Genomic DNA, 17994 nt, shown 5'->3' with positions numbered 1-17994 from the left:
AGAGCTGGATGAACACAGCAGGCCAAGCAGCATCAGATGAGCAGGAAAGCTGACGTTTCGGGTCTCAACCCTTCTTCAGAAATGTCAAGCTGTGCTGCTGCTGCTGGTCTGCTAAGAAGGCAATGGAACGTCACTGTGTCTTGGTGCTCAGGAAGATATCCCAAGAACAGTTGAATATTTCTAAGCTGTTAGGGCACAGGAGGTAGTTCTAGGAGCCACTGGCCGCAGTTAGAGCTGTCTGAAATGCCTAAAATAACACTAGCTCAATGGAGCTAACAGTCAATAAACTAAACAACTGGTGATGTATTTTTGTGTAAGTGCATACTTACTTACAGGGAAGTATAGTCCAAGAAGAGGAGGGCGAAGTGTCAGATTATGAGTAGTTGTTCAGACAGGTCAGGATGGAACAGTTTTTTAGGGCATTCGAAGAACTTATAAATTGGAATACCTTGTAAGGCTCAAAAAGATTTGGTGATCCATAGTATCATCAACGTTTGGAGGGTTGCTATGGAATCCATGGGGTCTGTATTATCTGCATTTGCTAATTGTTGCGGTCTGTGGTCACATTGTGTCTGTTACCCACATTTACTTCATGTTAATTCTAACTGGATGTTAAAATACAAGTTGCATACATTTGTAAATTGCATTGCTGTTATAACTTTGAACAGTAAAGCTTATTGTCTTATTTTGTTCAAGCTCATGGGAGTTCTCTGAGGATTTACCTTGAATTTCACACTTTTTAAAATTTTAATACAAAAGGTCGCTGGCCCATAAAAAGATTGCTGCTTACATTTGGAAATCTAATCTGGGTTCATAACTATATAAACACATTTATTTGCTGTCAATTCTCAGAACTCATGTTTCCCGCATCTGATGATTCATCACAATCGGTACCACACAATTTAAAACTGCAAACCTGCATTTGTAAGCAAGTACATAAGAAAGTATTCAATACTCAGTGCAGGTGTTAAGTGTTATCTTTCTCTAATGAGTGTTTGAGAAGAATGTTATTATGATAAAAAGAGGTCCTCAACAGTCCAACTAAAAGAGTTGGCAAGATAATAAAATGTGAGGCTGGATGAACACAGCAGGCCCAGCAGCATCTCAGGAGCAGCCTCACATTTTATTATCTTGGATTCTCCAGCATCTGCAGTTCCCATTATCACTAAAAGAGTTGACAGATTGCTACACATTTAACAGAAGGAAGCAAATGTCCATTTAACCCCTCTGGATAACGAGAAAGACAACCAGTAGGTGGGTCAGTTCTACTCCAGGTTCCTCAGAGGTTTTAGGGAGCCAAACAAACGGTTTGCTTACAAAGTGAAACACAAATAACTATTCCTATCCTACAAAAACACAAATCTAATTCTAGAGGTCCTAAAGAACACCACCCCCCCACCCCCGCCGTTATTACTTCACCTCTTCCTCAGTGGGGCAAACTGCAAAGAAAGATAAAAGATGATTTCTCTGAAGTTCACCATTTTTTACAATGGGCAAACAGCCTGCAAAGGCAGGACAGGAAAAAAGGAGAAAGGAATTTCAGGTTTTTCACACTTTTTTACAATTTCAGGATGCCTCAAGGCACTTCACAACTAATGAATTATTCTTGAATGCGATATACTACAGCTTCTGTGGGTAAAACATGACGAGCAATTTAGACACTGCTAGATCTGTACACCAGCAATGAGATGAACAATCAGTTTAATCTATTTTCTTTCTGGTGTTGATTGCAAGATGAATGTTGACCTGGCCACTAATTATTCAAATACCAGATGTTGGCAAACAATTCAAGTTCTTATTTGAAAAAAAGTTATCAGGAATTTGTAGGTGTCTTCGCTCACCATGAACAGCTTCAATGTAATTTTTCCAGGAAAGTCACATTTGACAGATTTAACAGTTTTGAAGAAACGATCAATTGGAAAGAAAAAAGGAAATGCAGATGAATTTTAGAATGTTTTCAATGTGCTGACATGGCTTTGTGAATTTACAACTGATGCTTCCATTGGTTTGATTCCTTTAATGGTGGTAATAGTCATTGCCCCAGTTTATCAAAACTGCCTGTTATTTAATTATTTTTGCTAAATTATCTTTATTTCTCTCTGCATTACTGTAAATATTCACATTATCTTAAGCGTCTATGTAAGTATGTTTCTCATCTAGGGCATTATCCTGATAAATCCACACTATGTGTTAGGCGTATTTGAATTCCTAGATCTATGGCAATCACATATCTATTAATATTTTTCCAAAATGTATTATCACATAATTTTTTCACATTAAATTACATCTATCATTTGTCTGCCCATTTCACTAAGCCATGCCCTCCTCAACATTTACTAAATTCTCTTCAAAGGCGCCCCTTTATTATTTGGCAGTACAGAGTTAAATACTGGTAAAGAGAATCACACGGTCAAAGCTTTCATCTGGACTGAAATACAAGAAAACCAACTTAGAATGAAAGCAGAGACAACACAATGTGGAGCTTGAGGAACACAACAGGCCAGGCAGCATCAGAGGAGCAGCAAAGTTGACGTTTCTGGTTGGGGCTCTTCTGATGCTGCTTGGCCTGCTGTGTTCCTCCAGCTTCACACTGTGTTGTCTCTGACTCCAGCATCTGCTGCTCTTGCTCTCTTCAAATGAATAGAGCTTTCTAAGTTGGCTTTCTTGTATCTAAATCTCATGGAATGCACTTGCAAAAGATTGATTTCAACTGTCTTTTCAGGTATGTTTAAATTCTTAAATTTCATTGACAAATTTCTGTATCAGGATATTTATAATCAAGTTTAAGATATCTGAATATATGAAGAACAAAGGTAGATACAGCAGTTATCCTTGGACAGCACCCTTTATGTCAAACTGCCTTCAATCTGCACATTACCAAATCCTGTTAGTTACATAGATAGTAGGAACTGCCGATGCTGGATGAATCTGAGATAACAAGGTGTAGAGCTAGATGAATACAGCAGGCCAAGCAGCATCAGAGGAGCAGGAAAGCCGACGTTTCGGGTCAAGACCCCTCTGATGCTGCTTGGCCTGCTGTGTTCATCCAGCTCTACATCTTGTTAACTTTGAGATGAGAAAGTTGTGTGTTTTTCATGGGCCACCAAAGTCAAGTCAAGTTGCTGCATACAGGATGCACCACAGCTGTAGCATGCTGGTTGCAGAAGAGCCGAATTTTCATGAAGTGTCAACCAAATAGTTTACTGTGTCCTTGATTATGCTGAATATCTTATTGCGGCTGCCGCTATCCAGCAAGAGACAAGTATTTCATTTCATTCCTGGTTTCTTCCTTGTATTTGGGGTTTTAGAGGGTCAAGTGTTGAACCATTTAGCATGAAAAACCAGTCTCCAACCTGTTCTTGTAACCATTGTTAATTGCTTTGGTAACCTGCCTTTCCACCTTCATAGATTTGTGAGCAAAACAGCCCCCAAGTCTTTCTTTTCTTGCACCCTCTTTAAAATTGGATAACTTCATCTGATATTTCTTATTCTTCCTTTAAAATGAAACACCTCACACTTTGGTGCATCAAATTTCATCAGCTCTGCATTTAGCCATTCATTTGCAGACCTCTGCCTTCTTGAGGTCTGCTACTCTCGAAGATACCTCAAAGTTTTGTATCTCCTGCAAATTTTGCCTTGTTACCTCCTAGTTTAAGTCAATAAGACATTAACGATTTTTGTTCTGTACCCTGAGGAATACCACAGTGTATCCCCAGTCATTCATCTGTTTCTTGTCCCTGAGCTGAATTTGTATCTATGATAATCTCACCCCTTTGTCCTCTCGGCTTCAATTTTGCTGATAAACCTAATACGTAATTCTTAATAAATATCTTATGAGAATCTCTGTGGATGAAACCAACTGCACTGGTCTCATCAACCATGTCTGTTATCTCATTCAAAAAAACAAATCAAGCTAATAAAACGCAATTTCCCATTAAAGAAATCAGTGCTGGCTCTTCCATACATGTCCCTATTTGTCCACATGGCTACTAATTTTCTCCCAGTTTGTTGTAGACCCATAATTACCAGATTTATCTTTCCCTTTCTTAAACAAGTGTGTAAACAATTACAATCACCGCGCTGGACTCTGATATTATTAATAATTGAGATTTTATGAATCCCATTAGCTGTGTAAATGTCACCAATCACGACTGGATGTGACAGGCCTGCAGAGCTTTGACTTGATACTTTGGGAGTGATTGCTTATTTCTGTGTACATAATGCCATGTCTGCAGTTTAGGCATGAAAAGTCTTGTGCTGTAGCTTCACAAGGTAGTCCCGGCATTTGATAAATACGGTGATGATAACCACTTTCTGTGATGGCCTCAATCATGCAAATGGAATTGAAATCATATGGGGAGGCATTGGCCTTGTGGTATTAGTGGTATTATTGCTAGACTTTTAGTCTGGAGACCCAGATAATGACAGGTGGTAGAATTTGAATCCAGTAAATGAACTGGAATTAAGAACTTAATGATGACGATGAATCCATTGTTGATTGTTGGAAAATCCCAGCTGGTTCACTAACGTCCCTTAGAGAAGGAAACTGCCATCTTACCTGATCTGGCCTACATGTGGCTCCAGGCCCATAGTAATGTGGTTGACTCTGAACCGGGCAATAAATGCTGCCTGGTCAGCGATCATCCCATGAATGAATAAAGGAAAAGACATTAACATGCAGGAGAGACTGCCAATTTGTGACTGCCAATTGTGTACACAGTCAAAATCATTCCAAGCATCCCTCCATGTACAGATATGAACAAACATGCTTCATTTAAAATATTATTTACTAATGTAAAATTTGGGGAGATCACCAATCAAGAAAGAAATATTGACATTGAGGTCACCACTTGTTATGTTTTCAGTGTGGTGTCCATTCTGACAATGACTGCATAACTATAGAGAAAGCAACTGAAAAACCATAACATGTAAATAAAATGATTAATTGGCACTAATCTTATGCTCTAAAAAAATTGATTACTGATCTGCTATACAGACGTGATCTTCTTTCCCTCTACAATCCTTGTGATTTACCTAAAGGTTTCTGAATTTGTAATATGTTCAGTGCTGAATAATTCAGATATGCAAAACCCAAATGCCACATTGAATATTAAATGCAAACTGTTATATACGTGGTCTGCATCTACAATAATTTTCCAGATAAATTCCATATTTAAACTAATGATATTGCAATAAATAGCTAAGCATTTTGACAGAATTCAATACAATTATAGAATTCTTATTTTGACATAATATAGAATATTATTTGCTGTCAAAAAGAAAAATAAGAGTTGGAGAACTTACTTTCTTTCCCTTTCATACTCATATATCAAACATTTATAAATATGTGTTTATGTGTGTTGCACATGTTATGTAGCTTCATCCGCAATTCAAGAGCAAAAAAAGTTAGAAATACAAAAATACCAAAACTAAATCATTGTGACAATTAACATGTTAGTTTTTATTAAATTTAAGCAATAGTCATTTGGAGTATTCTTTTTCGGCATAAACTAAGTCACTGCTTGCTCTGTTATTTTACATGGAAGATAAACTAACACCTGCCTTTCGACAGTCAGAAGGATCCACGTACCTTCAAGTCCGCAAGTGTGGGAACACTCAGACCAAGATGACCACACTGACAGCTGACAATTTACAGGACATTCCACAAAGCAAGACATGGATAAGTGCCAAGGAGATTCCAGTTTCATCTTGGAAAAAGGAAACAAAACGCAGCAGTAAGCTAGCTGCTCCATAGTGCCATTCAGTTCCAATTTACAACAAAAATGTACATTTATCCAGTAGCTTTCACACAGTAAAATGTTCTCAAACAAAATTTGGCTCTGAGCCACAAAAGGAGGTTGAAGAAAAATTAATCAAAAGTTTGGCCAAAAACTAAATTTTAAATAGCATATTAAAGAGAAGTGGAAAACTGAATGTGAATTTTGAAATGTATTGGTGTAAAGAACTTTGTGACTTTTTGATTTATTTTCTTTTGCAAGGCGTGTTTGAATTACATTATGTGAGGTGAAGAGCTGAACGGATATTTTGAAAATCTATGACTGAAGAAATAAAACTAGTGGGTATAATTAATGACTGAGTGTGCATAATCTGCAACCATTTGGTTTGATAACCTTCTCACAAGTTCTTAAACATTTCTTTGTATGCCAAGGAATCCAAGGACTGTGGTAATCAGATGGAACCCTGAGCAATGCTACTTTGAAGCAATCCTGTATACTTGCTAAGTCATTTCTTTTAGTTTATTTTGTTGTATTACAAATTGACTAAAACCATAGATGGGTTTGCTAATTGCTATTAGCCTTGGTCAAAGCAATTTCTTGTATGAAAATTGAGTGTTATCCCAACCAGTTAATGAAAACTGAGTGTTATCCCGATCAGTTAATGACTGGATCAGTGAAGCAGCAATGCAGTAAATATTTAGATTAAACGATTTACCCTATCTAGGTTCAATATAAATTTTAAACAAGGAGCTGCAAACACTATTATTTCACCTTAAAAAACCCTCCAGTATAGACCAGCCTGTATATTTTGCTGATGTTTACTTTACTGATTTAATTGGTGACTTTGTGAAGATATATCATGCTTGATGCATGATTGGGAAGCTGTAATTCACCAAAGTTTTGCATACCCTACATCAGGTAGCTCAAAAAACAATGTATTTGGACACTGTGCCAAAATAGATTGGGTCGATAAAACTACAAATCACCACAGGAAATATTAAATTGTAAAATGTCATTGTATAGAATTGGGAAATAAGTAAAAGTTATTCAGAGGCATAAACTTCAAAATAGTTTTAACCTTTAAAGATCAAAGTGCACATATCCATTTGCCAAGTGTAAAAACATTTTTCTTGACCTTTAGTTGTTCATAATATAGTCACCATGTGAAATCAGCAGACTGCTTAAATTTTAAAGAAAGTCATGTCACTCTTGCATGACGTGAATGGAGAGCTAATTCCTCAATAATATGCTCCCAGTGAACAGCTAGATTCAACAGAGTCTGGGTCAAAGATAGAAGGTATTGAGTTGTATACCTAGCTTCAACTCATGCTCTATGACTGTGGTTCTTCACTGGAAACTTTAATTATAAAATCACCACTGCAATTCCCCAAACCTTTCTCTTATCTTCAATTTATTTTAGGAAATAGATTGGGACATAATTGTCCTGCAAGAAGAGTCTTCTTTCAAGTAATTGTTATATGCCTGTTAATGTTTTTCATTTGCTTTCATTTTAGTGAGGTGTGTCAGGCTGGGAAATGGAATAGGTCTCCAGTTTTGTTGCAGGACAGCTCTTTTCCCAGGGTAGGTGAGTCTTAAACCGGACGCATGGTTTAAGGTGAGAGTGGTAAGATTTAGAAGGGACCTAAGGGGCTTCTTTTATCATGCAGAGGGTGGTGGGTGTATGGAATGAGTTGCCAGAGGCGGTGGTGGAGGCTGGTACAATTGCAATATTTAAAAGGCATCCAGATGGGTACATAAATAGCAAGGGTTTAGAGGGATATGGGCCAAATGCTGGCAAAAGAGACTAAATTAATTTAGAATATCTGTTTGGCATGAATAAATTGTCAGAAGGCTCTGTTTCCATGCTGTACACCTCTATGCCTCTATAATATTTCCAGGTGAGATATAATAAAATTGAACATAGTGAAACCATCATTTCTCTAGTCAAGTGATGCAAAGTGAGATGCAATGGCTAATTTTTACACTGTTAGCATTAAGAAAATGTACATTTTGTGAAGGTAGATTAATACAGTTTTGGTAATCAGTCTCTGCTTTTGACATCACTAAGCTTCCCATCAGAGAGAGCGTGAAGTTAACCAATCAGCTGACAGCATACCAATTTCTGCTACTATCTGCACAAGTACAAAACAAGAATAATAAGGCAAACTAATCAGAAAAGTGTCTAACTGTTTCAGATTATAATGTAGCAGAAACTCATGGCAGATGAAATGTATCAGAGCAGAATTTTAGGACCGTAGAAGATAGGACACAGAATAAGGTTTGTGAGTCTGCTCCACCTTCAGTAATGATCATGGCTGATAATTGAGCTCAATATCCTAATCCCACCCTTCCCCCATATCACTTGATCACTTTAGAGTCCACCACTGGCAGGATTGCAGCGGGGGCTATGGAGTTCCATAAGTGGACTTCCTGCAGTTGTCCTGCCAGTCCCTGACTTGCCTGTAATTTTATGTGGGAAACAGGCAAGACGTAGGCCTACACACATTCACTTCAACAGAGGTCCTTTAGGTGCCAAAGACCAGGACGCACATGGTCGCAATTTTAAGACTTGCAGAAGGAGTTCAAGGAGAAATGGTAAAGCCTAGCAGACTTCTCAGGCTTTGAACAGGAAATAGGGAGACAGGGGCTTACTTGAAGAACCTTTGTCCACATCATGCATAATGCCCCCTCTCTGAAATGTCCCAATTTGGTGCTCTGTCCCACCTTATCCTCAACCTCCCCAGCAAGACTCCTTCATCTCCTCATCTCCCTCTCCTAAGCAATACCCTACAAAGCTCCAGAACTCCTGCTCACCCCTCCTGATTCTAAATCCCCAACACTCTCCACTACTTAGCATCATCTCCCCTGTCACAATGAGGCTCCCTAAACTTATATAGTTCTGGACTTTGGGACTTCAAAGCTAAGTGAGGGGTGGAAGATCAATCTCCAGCCAATTCAATGGGGCTGCTGTGATCAGCAGGGATGCATTTCTTGTGAATTCTTTGGCTAGTGGGTTGGGAAACTCTACCATTTAAAAAAAAACCTACCTCTGAGGTGTGACCTATAATCATAAAATTCATTAAAAGGGTCAATTTCCCAAACTGGGACAAAGCAGAGACTGCACAGCTGTTGAATTCACCCATAAACAAAAAATGAGTGAGAAAGGAAACAAAAAGACTTTGCATCAGTCCAGTGCCTTGCATGAGCACAGGATGCCCCAAAGCATGTTATACTAAAGAAATACCTTGGAAATGTGGTCACTGTTGTAGTGTAGGAAAAGCAATTTGAACAGTGCACTGCTCTTATAAATAACTTGATACTGATCAGACCATTTATTTTTATAACGTTAATTTGGGAATAATACTGTCCAGGACACCAGAGTTAGCATCTCTGTTCTTCAAAATAGCACCTTGAGACATTTTAACAGGGAGGCGGAGTCTTAGTTTCGCATTTCTTCTGGAATGAGCCTTTACCCCAAAACTTTCTGACTCTCAGTTAAGTGGGTACCACCTGAGCCAAAGCTGACATTGAAAGAAGTTTGTTATTTTTCTCTGGCCATCCTAAGTGCAATAGAAATAACCCCTCCAAGATAAAACAAAGTTAGGCATCTAAAAAACAAGTATCAAGAGAAATGGGATCACCATGGACATAACAATATAAGAAAGTTGAAGATGGAGAGTAAAGCAATGAAGGCCTTTACTGATTTTCCTTAACTGAAGTGAAATCAGGCAGTTTCTTTATCACAGTTGTGCACCTGAATCAATACAACATGGCAATATTCACCAGGCTCAAACAATCCATTGTTCCCAACACACAACATATCTCTCCGACTGTGCTGTGAAGCTACAGGGACAGGGAGCACAGCTGATGTAAAAGGTATTACTGATGTACCTTTCCAAACACAATTTCACTGCTCATAATGTTGACAATGTGTTATGTTAGAAAATGTTAAAAAAAAATTGAATTATTAAATCTCATTATGCAATATATACAACAACAGTTTCTTGTTAAAAACTTTTACTGTTTTACATCTAAGTGATTGGAAGTGATTTTTGAAAGGCCAAGTGTACGAATAAGGTCACGCACAATAATCTAGTGCAAGTGTAACACAATTAACTGTACATTTCAATTGCACCTCCAAACCAACCAGATTCAGCCATGAAACCACAATGCATATTGAGATCTCACCTTCTCACAGTAGTTGCTATCGACCAACTTTCCATCACTCCGCACACAATTAAGCAAACGAATCTTTCGCCCTTGTCCACAAACTGCATTATCACTCAGCTGGCAAGTACTCCATTCTGACAACATGAAAAGAAACCACATCCAGCAAAGGTCATTGCATTGACTGAAGTTTATGGCTGTACCTGTTACAATTAACATCACGTTAAATATCATTAATTCAAACATAATAATTTGCTTTTAATTGCTGATAGGTCTACTGAGAAACAAACTTTATGACCCTATCAAAAAGAAGTGTCTTCACACCAATCACTTTTATACATACATGTACAACGTTTCAATATTTCCAAAGGCTCTGTGGAGCAGTACTGGTGTCTAAAGAGCTTGATTCACTTTTGCATGCAACTACTGGCAACTTTAGAATCTAGCACAATGACATGAGGGTCAAAGATGAAGTGGTGATGCTCAATCCTACATTACTATTTATCTCCTTTCAGGAAATAAATTTGATAGCTGTGAAGGTTACATTTGCTTAGAAAATTAATTTTATAAAGGGCTTGATAGCAGAGGTGCTTTATACCTGCAAGGAATGGGATTAGATTCCCTACAGTGTGGAAACAGGCCCTTTGGTCCAAAAAGTCCACACTGCCCCTTGGAGCATCCCACCCAGGCCCATCCCCCTATGACCCTCAAACCCCTGAACACTTCAGGCAATTTAGCATGGCCGATCCACCTAGCCTGCACATCTTTGGACTGTGGGAGGAAACTGGAGCACCTGGAGAAAACCCACACAGACACAGGGAGAATGTGCAAACTCCACACAGACAGTTACCCAAGGCTGGAATTGAACCCGAGTACTGGCACTGTGAGGCTGCAGTGCGAACTACTAAGCCACTGTGCCACCCACAAAATGTTGTTAAATTATATTTCCTGAACTTTACAATTTGTCATGACTGAAGTCAATAGCACTCACCAAAATAAATAGGTCCAGTAAAAGTGTTGACTTAAATTCATTCAGACTTTGAAGGAAATAAAATAGAGCGTTTGGAGCAGAAACTTTCATGCGAACTCATAAAAATAAGAGAACGGAGAGAGGGCAAAACTAAATATTTTACATGAATGATGATGTGGAGAACAAAGTACACAAAGAACTGCAGATGCTGGAAATCTGAAAGAAAAACAAAAATTGTTGTGGAAACTCAGCAGGTTGGCAGCATCTGTGGAGAGAGAAAACAGAGTTAACATTTTGAGTCCTGTGATACAGTGACACAATTCTGAAAAGGGTCACTGAACTTGAAATGTTAACTCTGCTTTCTTTCTCCACAGATACTGACAAATCTAATGATGTGTAGAACAGATTGTTTAAGAATTAAGTGACGGCAAAAGGTAGTTACGGAAACATTTGAAGAAGCAGGTACTTGAGTGGGCAATCAAGGTCTACTGGGCTGGATTTGATAGAGTTCTATGGTTCCCAAGGCAGGGGTAATCTATCCAAATTTCTAAATAAAAATTGAAAGAACTGCGGCTGCTGTAAATCAGGAAGGGTCACCAGATCCGAAACGTTAACTCTATTTTTTTCCTTCATAGGTGCTGCCAGACCTGCTGAGTTTTTTTTCAGTAACTTTTCTTTAATTCATATTTCTGTTGGCTACCACAGCTGTTTATTGCTGGGAACTGTGATAATTGCTGTAAGGTGTGACTTCTGCCCCTTTCTCAGGAGGAATTCCTGCCTTCGAGGTGTACCCAACAATTGGATGGCAAAAATCTCTACAAATTGCCAGTGCCAACAGGGTCACTGGTCACTGCTGGAACTATGGGCTGTCCTACAAAGCCAAGCAGCTCAGGTAAATCCAGGGTCAGGGGTTCTTGGCAAGGCAAGTTGGTTTTAAGTGACCAATATGGAGGATTGTAGAACAGGTCTCCTTTGGTGGTGGGGAAAGCCCTCTGTTGGCCTGAACATCCAAAGCTGAGGGGCTTTTTCTATGACCATGGTCAAAATGTCATCATCAATGGGATAAGGATTTTAAATTATTTTCATGCTGAACCGCACCCTGAAGCTCCATGATCTCCCATCTTGACATTACTCAGTGGTGGCTTGACTCTCTTGATGATGTAGGACCTCATTGGGTGCATTCCCTGCAGCCATCACCAACTTCTTGATGATGCTTCTGAGCACTTAGCAGCATCTGGTCCCTAAGGTCAGCTGCTTCTGCTTAAATATAAGCACTAGTATGCGTTTAATTTTTAAAAACATCAAAACTTGATGAAATTGAATTGGAAGAACAACCTTTTCTCTTCTCTTCATTCCTGCATAATTCCAAGTAATCTAACCTTTCTGTTAGGACTTCTCCAAATGTTTCTAATGGTTTGACTCTGCTGTTTTAACGTCTCTAATGTGAACCTGAACTTTGACTAGCAACTCCATTCTGACAAAGGGTCACCGGACCCAAAACATTAACTCTGTTTTCTCATTCACTGATGCTGCCAGACCTGCTGAGCTTTTCCAGCAATTTTGTTTTTGTTCCTGATTTACAGCATCCGCAGTTCTTTTGGTTTTTATCTCCACTTCATGATTGGGACTGTGACATTGTTTAATTTTACGTAATCAAATAGCCTTACTCATGTTGCTCTGTTGGTAGATTTTGTTATACAGGTAAGCTTTCCGCTTCTGTTGACCTTCACTTTTGTTTTGAATTTCAACTTGGGCAGAGGGATTTGAACAATATGGGGTTTTTCATTCTGCCCTCATGTTAGATTTCCTTTTTGAAGCAAGTGATGTAGAGAGAAAAAAAAGTTGATGTTGCTGTAGTCTTACTAGACTATAGGGATGCTCTCTCATTAGAAAGAAACAACTGGTAATGGTTTAACTGGGGCCACCATATCTCAGGCAAGGGGAATGATTGAGAAGGAAGGTCCTTCATAGCAACCTCAGCCAGTGTGGCAATTGAACTCATGCTGAAAAAGCAGTGTTCATGCTCTGTAGTTGCTGAACTCAATGTCGAGCCCCAAAGGCTGGAAAGTGCATAAGTAGGTTTGGGCAAAATGTGGTTCCTCCAACTTACATTGGGCACCACTAGAACACTGTAGCAGGCCTAGGACAGAAATGTTAATGTGGGAACAAGATGATGCATTGAAATGGCAAGTGGCTGTCAGGTTAGGTTCATTCTTTCACAGAGGGGAGATGTTCCACAAAGAAGTCACCCAGTTTGTGGCTGGTCTCACCAACATAGAGGAGGATGCACTGTGAGCAGAGAACACAGTAGACCGGATTGTTTCTTCTGTTTCCATCATTCTTGCATGGGATATGGGTATGACTGGATAAGGAAGCTCATCCTGAACTGTCTAGAAAGAAGGTAGGGGTTACTCACATTGCTGTGGATCTGGAGTCACATGCAGGCCAACATTGGAAAGCCCTTCAGATTTCCTTCCCGGAAGAAAATTACTAGACAGGTTTTTATGACAATCAACGCTGGTTACCATTAGCCTGCCATTTTTAAAAATTCTAGATTATTTTATTGAATTTGATTGTCACAGTGGATTTCGAACACAAATCCCCAGAATATTAGCCTGGTGCTCTGAATGTTATTATTAAGCCTTCCCTTGAATAATAGAATTTACCGGTCGCTGATGAGGTCATGATGTAATTTGGAGGCCGAGTCTGGAATTGTAACAATGGATCTAACCCTCTAATTCACCAGCTGCTGCTTTTATGGAAACTTACAATAAAAGTAAAAATTAAGCATTTTTTCAGAGGGTTTCAGTTTATGTGATTTTTGAATTCCCCACTACCTGTGATGTTGTAATGATAGTGAAAGCAGTTTTTGTTAAGAGTGCAGGGCTCCACTTCAGAGACTTTGGGGCAGGTTTTCCCATCGGCTGGTACGCGTAGAGGATACCGGGTTCGAACACGAATGTTCAAGATGTTACATTCCTACAGATAAACACCCAATTGCACAAATGTGAATAGCAATGTTTGCACAAAACTAAATTTAAAGTCAAAATACAGCAAAAGCTGGAATTAATTTTTTTTTGCATTTTGTGTTAGCAAAATTCAGTGCTCCATTGCACAGGCATGCTTTCATGTAAGTCTTAACTCTATATTAGCAACAATGAAACAGTACTTGTTAAATTTTAGTCTGTGCTGCAGTGACTGATATGATCAAAACCCTCACATCAGGAAGTGGTTTTAGTCACTCCTTTTCAAAATGATTGTCGTAGTACCACACCCAGTTATATTACTAACACTTTAAGGAAACGGTCTGAACCACACGTCCTGTCTTCTCTTCTTCTGACACAAAGTGGAGCTGCTGTCTGATACTTTGTTTTACAGGTTGAACAACATCTGGGCCTTGCTGTCATTTTTAAAACATCTACAAACAAATTATTAAACAGAATCAGAAATATCACAATACAAAAATCTATTGATGACATATTAAGCTTTCTGCCACTCTACCTCAGTTAGAGACAGAGGGACATATTTGTCTGTAGTTTTGGGTACGCTATGTAGAAGTAAGAGTGGGCTTAAAAATGTTGCTTTAGGTAAATAAGCATTTAGTTTTAATTTCCATTAATTTTGCATTTTTCAAAAGTTTAATGCAAAATAATGAAATTCGATGTGAAATCAGTGTTTAATTCATGTGAACAGACATAAAACATTTGAATCATATAATCATGGTGTCATAAAGCAAGGAAACAGACTCTCCCTGCAATTTAAGATAACAAATTGTAGAGCTGGATGAACACAGCAGGCCAAGCAGCATCTTAGGAGCGCAAAGATGTTGCTTGGCCTGCTGAGTTCATCCAGCTCTCACTTTGTTACCACAGATTCTCCAGCATCTGCAGTTCCTATTATCTCTTCTTTCAATTTGTCCACACTAACTAGATTTCCCAAACTAAACAAGTCCCATTTGCCTGTGTTTGGGTCATATACCTCTAAACTTTTCCGATTCATGTCTTTTAAATATTGTAACTGTACCTGCATCTACCGCTTCCTGTGACAGTTCATTCTATATTTGCATCACCAACTGTGTGAAAAAGTTGCCCCTCGCAGCTTAAACTAAGCCCTTCAATTCCCCTACCCGAGGGAAAAGGCCTTTGCTATTTTCCTCATGCCCCTCATGATTTAATAAACTTCTGCACGGTCACAGTATGCAGAGAGTCTGTGAGGAAGGATAGGCAGTTGTTAGAGCAAAGTTGCAGTCAGTACGATGGGTTGAAATGTGTCTATTTTAACATAAGAAGTGTCAGGGATAAGCGTGGCGAACTTAGAGAATGGATCAGTAATTGGAACTATGATGTTGAGGCCATTGCAGGGACTTAGATATCTCAGGGGCGGGGATGGTTGTTGGAGTTCCGGGGGTGAGATGTTTCAAAAGAAATGGGGAGGAAGATAAAAGATGTAGGGGACTGGCATTGTTAATCAGTGATGGCATCACAGCTACATAAAGGGAAGTTGTCGAGGAGGATTTGTCTACTGAATCAGTATGGGTCGAAGTCAGAAACAGGAAAGGAGCAGTCATTTTATTGGGTGGTTTCTATTGGCCTTCCCCCACCCCCATAGCAACAGAGACGCTGAGGAGCTGAGATAATAAAGTGTGAAACTGGATGAACACACCAGGCCAAGCAGCATCTCACCTGAAATGCTGCTAGGCCTGCTGTGTTCATCCAGCTTCACACTTTATTATCTTGGATTCTCCAGCATCTGCAGTTCCCATTAACACTGAGGAGCTGATTGGGAGGCAGGTTTTGGAAAGGTGCACAAGTAATAGGGTTATTGTCATGGGTGACTTCAACTTCCCTCATATAGACTGGAACCTCCTGTGGAGCAGATTTTGACAGGTGTGTCCAGGAAGGACTTCTGACTCAATAGGTAGATAAGCTGACTAGAGGGGAGACCATATTCGAGTTAGTGCTTGGCAGCAAACCAGGCCAGGTGTCGGAACTCTCGGTGGGAGAGCATTTTGGTGATAGTGATCACAACTCCCTGGCCTTTACTATAGTCATGGAGACAGATAGGAGCAGACGCTGTGGGAAAGTATTTAATTGGGGGAGGGGGAATTACAAAGCTATTAGGTAGGAACTGCAGAGCATAAATTGGGAATAGATGTTCTCAGGGAAATGCACATCAGAAATGTGGAGGTTGTTGAGGGACCACTTACTATGAGTTCTGGATAGGGTTGTTTCACAGAGGCAAGGAAGGGATGGTAACTTAAAGGAAGCTTGGTTAACAAGATATGTAAAACATCTAATCAAGAGGAAGAAGGAAGCTTACTAAAGGCTGAGGAATCAAGGATCAGACAGGGCTCTACAGGGCTGCAAGGTAGCCAGGAAGCAACTGAAGAACGGACTTAAGAGAGCTTGAAAGGGGTATGAAAGAGCTGTAGTGGGTAGGATTAAGGAAAACCCCAAGGTGTTCTATGCTTATGTAAAGAACAAGAAGATGACCAGAGTGAGGGTAGGGCCGGTCAGCGATAGTGGAGTCGGAGGAGGTGGGAGAGATTCTTCTTGAGTGTTTTGCTACAGTATCCACCAGTGATAGGGACCTTGACATCTGTGAGGACGGTGTGAAACAGGCTGATATGCTTGAACACATTGATGTTGGGAAGGAGGAAGTGCTAGAAATTTTGAAAAACGTGAGGATAAATAAGCCCCGTCGGCCAGATGGGAAACGAGGGAAGAGATCGCTGCGCCTTTAGCAATGATCTTTGCATCCTCACTGTCCAATAGAGTAGTGCCAGATGACTGGAGGCTGGAAAATGTTATTCCATTGTTCAAGAAAGGAAGTAGGGATAAACCTGGGAATTACAGACCAGTCAGCCTTACTTCTGTGGTGGGCAAATTATTGGAGAGGATTCTGAGAGATAGCTTCTATGATTATATGGAAAAGCACAGTTTGATTAGAAATAGTCAGCATGGCTTTGTGAGGGGCAGGTCAAGCCTCATAAGCCTCACTGAGTTCTTTGAGGATATGACAAAAAACACATTGATGAAGGTAGAGTGGTGGATATGTGTCTATTGATTTTAGCAAGGCTAAAATAAGGTTCTCCATGGTGGCCTCATTCAGAAAATAAGGTGGCATGGGATTCGGGGGAATTTGGCTGTCTGGATACAGAATTGGCTGTCCAATAGAAGACAGAGGATGGTAGTAGATGGAAAGTATTCAGCCTGGAACTCAGTGACCATTGGTGTTCTGCGGGGATCTGTTCTGGGATCTCTGCTGTTTGTGATCTTTATAAAAGACTTGGATGAGGAAATGGTAGGGTGGGTTAGTATGTTTGCCGATAACATGAAGATTGGTGGAGTTGTGGATAATGTGAAGGGCAGTTGTAGGTTACAACAGGACTTTGACAGGATGCAGAGCTGGGCAAAGAAGTGGCAGATGGAATTCATCCCAGAAAAGTGAAGTGATTCATTTTGGAAAGCCGTATTTTAATACGGAATACACGGTTAATGCAGGGTTCTTGGAAGTGTGGAGGAACAGAGGGATCCTGAGGTCCATGTTCATAGTTCCCTCAAAGTTGTTACCCAAGTTGATAGGGTTGTTATGAAGGTGTGTGGTGTGTTGGCTTTCATTGGCAGGGGAATTAAGTTTAAGAACTGCGGGGTTATGCTGCAGCTTTATAAAACCCTGGTTGTTAGACCACATTTGGTATATTGGGTTCAGTTCTGGTCACCTCATCATAGAAAAGATGTGGAAGCTTTAGAGAGGGTGCAGAGGAGATTTACCAGGAAGCTGCCTAGGCTGGAGGGAAGGTCTTATGAGGAAAGGTTGAGGGAGCTAGGGCTTTTCTCATTGGAGTGAGGAAGGATGAGAGGTGGCTTGACAGAGGTGTATAAGATGATGAGAGGCATAGACAGAGTGGATAGCCAGAGACATTTTTCCCAGGGCAGAAATGACTATTACAAGGCAGCGTAATTAAAAGGTGATTGGAGGAAGGTATAGTGGAAATGTCAGAGGTAGGTTCTTTACACAGAGAGTGGTGGGCATGTGGAATGCGCTGCCAATGATGGTAGTGGAGTCAGATACTTTAGGCACATTGAAGCAACTCTTGGATAGGCACATGGATGAGGG

General features: G+C 39.9%; 1 protein-coding gene across 4 annotated transcripts in view; it reads right to left on the bottom strand.

The window, feature by feature from the left end:
* The window catches only part of thsd7ba (thrombospondin, type I, domain containing 7Ba), a 922022-nt gene that overhangs the window by 132206 nt on the left and 771822 nt on the right, over window positions 1–17994 (bottom strand). For all 4 annotated transcript variants that reach the window (XM_048535033.2, XM_048535035.2, XM_048535034.2 and 1 more), the window contains 3 exons: window positions 13713–13854; window positions 9927–10042; window positions 5591–5708 (listed from right to left, as the gene is read on the bottom strand). In XM_048535033.2, coding sequence (XP_048390990.1) covers window positions 5591–5708; window positions 9927–10042; window positions 13713–13854 — 376 coding nt within the window. The remainder of the gene's footprint in view (window positions 1–5590; window positions 5709–9926; window positions 10043–13712; window positions 13855–17994) is intronic.

Source organism: Stegostoma tigrinum, chromosome 7, assembly GCF_030684315.1.
Source record: "Stegostoma tigrinum isolate sSteTig4 chromosome 7, sSteTig4.hap1, whole genome shotgun sequence".
NCBI lineage: Eukaryota > Metazoa > Chordata > Chondrichthyes > Orectolobiformes > Stegostomatidae > Stegostoma > Stegostoma tigrinum.
Note: the sequence above shows the minus strand (reverse complement) of the source record. Positions and strands in the feature narration are given on the sequence as shown.